The 6,723-nt window shown below is 49.7% G+C and overlaps 2 protein-coding genes across 2 annotated transcripts; both read right to left on the minus strand.

Moving 5' to 3' along the window:
• Positions 1–1,162: 1,162 nt before the first annotated feature.
• Positions 1,163–2,739, minus strand: EMH_0057510 (uncharacterized protein; the record flags this gene model as incomplete). Its single annotated transcript, XM_013497483.1, has 2 exons — positions 1,163–2,410; positions 2,659–2,739. 2 exons carry the CDS (start codon positions 2,737–2,739, stop codon positions 1,163–1,165), a joined length of 1,329 nt encoding a protein of 442 aa, XP_013352937.1.
• A 2,147-nt stretch (positions 2,740–4,886) lies between these two features.
• On the minus strand, positions 4,887–6,413 carry EMH_0057520 (uncharacterized protein; the record flags this gene model as incomplete). The annotated part of the gene is made up of 1 exon (XM_013497484.1): positions 4,887–6,413. One exon carries the CDS (start codon positions 6,411–6,413, stop codon positions 4,887–4,889), a length of 1,527 nt encoding a protein of 508 aa, XP_013352938.1.
• Positions 6,414–6,723: the final 310 nt, after the last annotated feature.

The following is a 6,723-nucleotide window of genomic DNA, read 5'->3' on the forward strand; positions in this document are numbered from 1 at the left end:
GTTCTGAGTAGGTATCTAAGAATAATGTGGATTACGTGATCAATTATTTAGTTTATTGATTCATGTAGGGCGGAATTTACCCGTCATGGCACCTCGCTACCGTTGGACCGTCAGATTACAGCCGTTATGCCTATAGATGCCACTGTTACGATAACAATCAAATAGATATTCTTGAAGATATAAAAACGACGATGATTGGCAGATGTAGTTTGACGGTCCAACGGTAGAAGTAAAAAATGATGGGGTAGGTTCCGTAGTGCATGGAACCCTTGAATATGAGGAACCTGGCGACCACACGGGAGGCCCTGAGCACAGCATTNTTCCGTAGTGCATGGAACCCTTGAATATGAGGAACCTGGCGACCACACGGGAGGCCCTGAGCACAGCATTTCTATTAAATACAGTTACACATCTACAGCAGTAGTGCCTACAACCACTCCACTCGAGAAGACCGAATTTCAAGGGAACTCCAACGTACAAGCGCTAATCAAAGCCAGCAACACCATCCTTGTAAAGCGGTCTAGACAGACACATTTTAATACTATCATGCTATATTGGCGGTCACACTGAGGTGAACGAGTTCAACAGCTCTGCTCGCTGTGGCTAAAATCCTCGTTGCTCACTACCGGGAGAAGCAAGCAACAGAGTTATTTTACCATGGGGACGCTGGGTATCATCCTTATGACTGCCAATCAAAGAAAACCGAATGTTACATGGGAGCCGAGTAATTCTAAACAAGCGGGCTCCGCGCGGGGGTACACGCGGCACCTATTGTCTGCTTTGCGTGCGTATCACATGAAAGCAAAAAAACTCAGAAGTCTTTGTTTCATTTATGACTACAAAAATGCGGAACCCGTTGTTAGCAGACTGTANCAAAAAAACTCAGAAGTCTTTGTTTCATTTATGACTACAAAAATGCGGAACCCGTTGTTAGCAGACTGTACTTCGTGCACGCGGGGCCTATTCTGTACACCCCGAATTATGTGCCCATGAAGCTCCAGTGGCTGCTTTGGTATTCCGTTGTTTGTTAAAATCCCCACCCTCCTCTGTTCCCTTTCACGGAACAGGAGGATCACATTATCCCTTAATGTTGTAAGACACTTAGGACGCCAGCAACTGCAGCCTAGCATTGTCAGTAATCCAGTATCTGCTTGCATAGTTCTTAGTAGACAAGATTGATATAATTGGCTGCGACCTCTACCGCGTTGATTCTGTTTCTCCTTTCCACGTTCAGAAGATCCATGATCAAATCCTGCCAGACATACGGCACATTTGCCTCCATCAGCCCCAACCTCAGCGTCTTGGGGGAAACGTTCTGTTCCGCAAGAGTTTTTAACGTCTCAACTGGATTGCGCGACTCCATCAGGCCGTAAGGAAGGCGTCCATCAGTGAATATTCTGTAGAGACATAATCCCAGACTCCACATGTCTGACTTTTCATCAACCACAGGAGGCACACGAAAAGGATTGTCATCCACTGTGAAAGCACCCAATTCCAACTCTGCGTATTGAGGCGTCAGGCCGTTTAAACTGTCGAGAGGCTGCCCTATAAGGGTGCCTGCCCCAAAATCTCCCAATAAGAAGGAGCCGTCATCCCGCATGAAAAAGTTTGAGAGCTTTAGGTCGTTGTGGCTGAAACCCGCACGCTGCATCTGAAGCACCTCCAGCAACAACCGCCTCCCCGCATATACCTTCGCCTCTACGGGTAGAGGGTTCATGGGTCCAAAAATACCGGCCAGATCTCCTTTAAACCTCTCCATCAGCTGTACTTCACTCAATGCATAGCCGGAAGGGCACTCCATTACGAAGGGCACCCCCTTGATTGTTGCAATTCCCGCACACACTGCGAGTCCCCTAGTCTCCGCTGCCTCGCTCGGACTCGTAGTGCCAACCGCCTGCAGCATAGCCGTTGTCTCTTCCATGGTTCCCACCGTCGCCATGAGGCTGGCGAGTCCCCGTGCAGCGGCGTTGCGGCCTACAGGCGACATTGGAGTCCTTATCAGCTTCATAGCGTACGGCTTGTTTGTAAACTCTTCTGTCACCTCCAACACCACTGCCCGGCTCCCTTCACCGAGGAACCCAGTGACTACGTAGTTGCGGTCGGCCTCATCCACGTCAGCAGAGCCCAGGGCTTGCGCGTTCGTGAGGGTGAGTTTCATTCCGATGAGCTCCCTCGTCTTTCCATCAGACAAGTGCTTCGCAAGGGTCTCCATAACCTCCTTCGCTTTTTGGCTGGGCTGACGCTTCCCCAACAGTTCCCTCTGCTGCACGGCTGCGGCTATCAACTCCTTCCCCGTCCGCTGTGCACGGGGCAGGGACTCCTCGAACTGTTTCAGATCCGGCAACTCCCATGCTGAGTCACGCGGACGTACTCCCCGCCAGGAGGCCACTAAACGCTTTCTCCAGTCTTCCTTCAAAGACAATGCTCCCAGCAAGTGACCCNTCCCCGCCAGGAGGCCACTAAACGCTTTCTCCAGTCTTCCTTCAAAGACAATGCTCCCAGCAAGTGACCCACAACGACACCTGCAAGCAAGCCACCAGCGATGAAGCCAGCTAGGATACCCATATTTCCCCAGAATTTGCCTTTCTTTTGCCTTTTCTCCGGAAATTTAAAGACGTTATCATCCGTTAGTTCAGAGAAGGCCTCCCCTTCAGTCACCTCGGTCGCCGCCTCCGAGACGCGAGGCCAACGACGAAGGCGGGAGGCCGGGTTTGGCTCCTTAATTGATATTGCCTCCATTGTAAAAATAATCAGCTTAAAAAGGTGAGAAGGTAGAAAACCTAGTTATCTGTCTAGAGCACTAGACAAACAAGCACTGGATGCCTTGCCGCCTTGCTTTCGAGCTGGGTAGAGATCGATCATGGAAGCCGCAAGAGCATAATTGAAGCGGCGCTGCTTGCAACTGCTTTCTGGTTCTTCTCAGACTTGTTGCACAATAGGATTAACTTTTTGAATGAGGCATTTGATGATTTGAGACGAGATTAGACATTACAACTTGCTCTTATTAGCCATAGTATTCAACGTCACGCCGACGGTAGCTAGGACCGGACCGGACCACCCCGGTCTGGGGCTCATACGAGTGCAAGCAAAGGGATGCGGCATTGCCTATGAAGGCAGGATCTAGATGTCTTTTAAATATAATGTGTGGAAAACAGAGTCAGAATTAATTGTCTGCAAGATATAATAAGTGGAAAGTGGATTTAGAATTTCGTTGTGCTGCAATAGTAACCACCGCTTCCGAATTGCATTGTGCTGCAATGGTAACCAACGCCTACAGCCTTAAGCAGCACATTCGCTGGAGCTAAGCCGGTGTTTAAGGCTCCCTACCTCAGCATAGCATAAATCATGTTATTAAAAGCACCTGGAGAGCAAGGCGGGCTGTTCTGCGAATCTAAGGCGAACAACGGTACTGACCATTAGGCTCCAACGGTTCTTGTGTTCGTCCATTGCTCCCTATGAAGCGAACTATTTCTAAGAGTAGAGACTGCACCTATCTACGCGTAAATCATACATATCCTTGTTAAACACCTGTCTTGTGTTGAATAAAACGGCAACTACGTCCTTGCGCTANGTAAATCATACATATCCTTGTTAAACACCTGTCTTGTGTTGAATAAAACGGCAACTACGTCCTTGCGCTAGCTAGCCCACAAGTGTATTGGCTATTTCGATGTACTAGTAATTTTAGGACTGACCGATATGACCATGCATGTGTGGAGTCTGGCCCCTCATTCCAGAGCAACATCCAGGGATTTCCTAGCACGTTCAGTTCCTGCCGGATCACCGCTTTATATTTTGGCATGTTTTGCACCCCATGATGGTGCATTTCCGACCGTTGTGTCGACATAGATGCCGGGTATACTTTTACTGCAGTGCATCCATGCAAATGTGCCGCCTTTCTCCTCTTTCTCGTGGTCACATGGTCACCCATCTGATCGAGGAGTTTAGCCCTTGTTCAAATATCTGCGTTGGTTGCTGCCAAACGCAAGAGCACTTCCTACGATATGAAGCAAAACTGCAGGAGACGTTTCTAGTTAAAAAGTTTCTTTAGCGCAATTTAGGTTCTTTGTGCATATCTGCAGCCGTTTCGAGTTGCGCTATGTTGAGGACTTGCTACTGCTTTCGTCTACTGTCGCTAGCAAAAGCACTGAAGTCCATGAGACAAAAATACACGAGGTATCCTCCTCGCACACAATACAAACACGACTGCAGATGAGATCAAAATTCAGCGTCTGCATAGTGAAGCTCCNTCCTCCTCGCACACAATACAAACACGACTGCAGATGAGATCAAAATTCAGCGTCTGCATAGTGAAGCTCCTCCTTGGGGGCTACTTCGTTACAATCTGTCCGTCAAACGCTTTACGGGGCCTAAGCTTTGCTTTGAATACTCATCTGCATGGACTACGCCTCTAAACTGGCCCCTGGATCCCCGTTGTGTACCCTTCTAGTATTCCAAAAGCAAAGCCTCTGAACACCTTCCCCACGTCTCTACCATTTCCACTAACCTATCAATAAAATAAACTCGTAAGAGGTAGCACACCTACATTTTTCTACCTTAAAAAAGGCACACAACTTCCTACATACTCTCCCTGCTACTACTCTCTGTTCACTTCAATCTGAGAAATTCGTGTTCAGCTGTTCACCGTTGGTCGGATAACACCAACGAGAGCAAAAACGGAAGCTTTTAACTGTGTAAATCATATTTAGGGCATGGGCTGAAGACATATGCATCACTTTTACTAGCGGCAACCAACAAGAAATAAAAGCCTTTAGCNTAGGGCATGGGCTGAAGACATATGCATCACTTTTACTAGCGGCAACCAACAAGAAATAAAAGCCTTTAGCCATACCCACTGCAAACACATTGAATTTCCCCATTCCTCTTTATCCCCTCAAAAGGTCCGGGAAATGCATTACAACGGTTTGCGCGTCGATTCTTTGTCTGCTGTCTGGCTCGAGCAGCCGCATGATCAAGGTTGCCCACCTATGAGGCACACCGGCCATAAACAGTTGCTCCCTGAGGTCACTGCCGCGTAGTTGCTCCTCCTGCAAGATGGGAAGAACGCTCCGAGAAGACGACCGTTTGTCCAGGTCGAAGGGCATGCTCCCGTCAGTGAATATTCTGTACAGGCAAACTCCCAAGTCCCACATGTCCAATTTGCTGTGCGCATGACGAGCTTCAGGCCTAGACAACGCCTCCCTCACAGCCAGCAGCATCTTGTTCTTTGCATCGCGGGATGCTCCCCCTCCTACTCTGCCAAGTACATCGCCTATGCGGGAAGTTTCATCAAAACCACCGAAGAAGAAGGATCCGTCCTTCTGCATGTACATGGTTTCGAGTTTCAGATTGTTGGTGCTGACCCCAGCACTCTGCAACAGCAGCAACTGATGCAGCACTCTCCTCGCGGCGTACAACTTTGCATCCATCGACAGCTGCGTCTCGGAGGTGAAAACGTCTTCCAGATTCCCGTAGAATAACTCCATCAGCTGCACGTCGCCGGATGCATACACTCTGCTGCACCGCACGGGCTCATCCACATTAGCGATAGTTGCAACACTTTCTGCCAAAGCAAGACCCCTCTCCTCCGCCGCTTTATCCAGCGGGGCATTTCCCACCGCCTCCAGCATCGCTGTGGTGGAGGCAACTATCGATTCCTGGTGAATCGCTTTAGCCAACTGAGGACTGACAGTTTCTCCTCCTACCGTCGGGGGTAGACTCTGCAACCGCATTGCATATCTCTTTAGGGTTGCTACTTGAACTACCTCCACAAACACACACGTGGTGTTTTCACCCATGTACTTGTTAACGTAGAATTCACCCCCCTCTTTATCCACTTCATTTGAGCCCAACTTCTGTATATTCTTCAACCTGATAATCGCCCCCAACAAGCTGCTTCTCTTCCCCTTCGAGACCTTATCCCCTAGGGCACCCAGCATCTCCTGACCGAGGGACCCCCGCGGGGGGAAGTCATGTACCTCCCTTTCCCCAACCGCTGCTGCTATTTCCTCTTTGCCGTACACAAGGCTGGGGGTGGATTGGCTCTCAGCCTCGGATACCGAAGGTAAAGCCCAGGGCTCGTCGTGAGGGGTTACACTCGCCCAGGCTTCGGCTAGCGAGCGGCGGTGCTGCTGACGCCGCACAGGAAGAAGCAGCACACCAGACAGCATGGCAGCGACGAAGCCTGCCAGAAGAATCCCGATCAACGCAGACAAACGGGGCCCCCCTCCCCGTTGTCTCGTCGCCAGGCCATTCCCCAACTTGAAAGCGTCTTCGTTCTGTGGTTCCTGTTCCGCTTTGTCCATCGCGCCCTGAATGCTGTATGCATCTTCTCCATTCTGGGGAACCCAACTACGGTCCTTAACTACCCCATTCCTTTCCTCAGCCGGCGGCGAACCGTTAATATCGGACATCGTGTCTTCGTGTACACCGGTGGACCGTAAAAGGAGCAGAAGGAAACAAGCCGCTCGAACCGAATAGAGAAGAACAATAAGCCTAAAAGGTAGTAAAAAGAGAAACAGAATACACGAATTAAAAATGTAATGGACGAAGCAAAAGCAAAGCACGAGGCATGGGCTATGGGGGTTCGGCGATGCGCCAGTACACCGGACCACTGAACGTGGGAGATCGTGCTTTCCGGGCTTGACGATTTCCACAGGCAGCGCCGCGACTATCGCCTTCGTTAAGACTCACTTTAGTTAGATATGCTGTAATATACATAAT

This window comes from Eimeria mitis, genomic scaffold (assembly GCF_000499745.2).
Source record: "Eimeria mitis Houghton genomic scaffold, Emh_scaff2706, whole genome shotgun sequence".
Lineage (NCBI taxonomy): Eukaryota > Apicomplexa > Conoidasida > Eucoccidiorida > Eimeriidae > Eimeria > Eimeria mitis.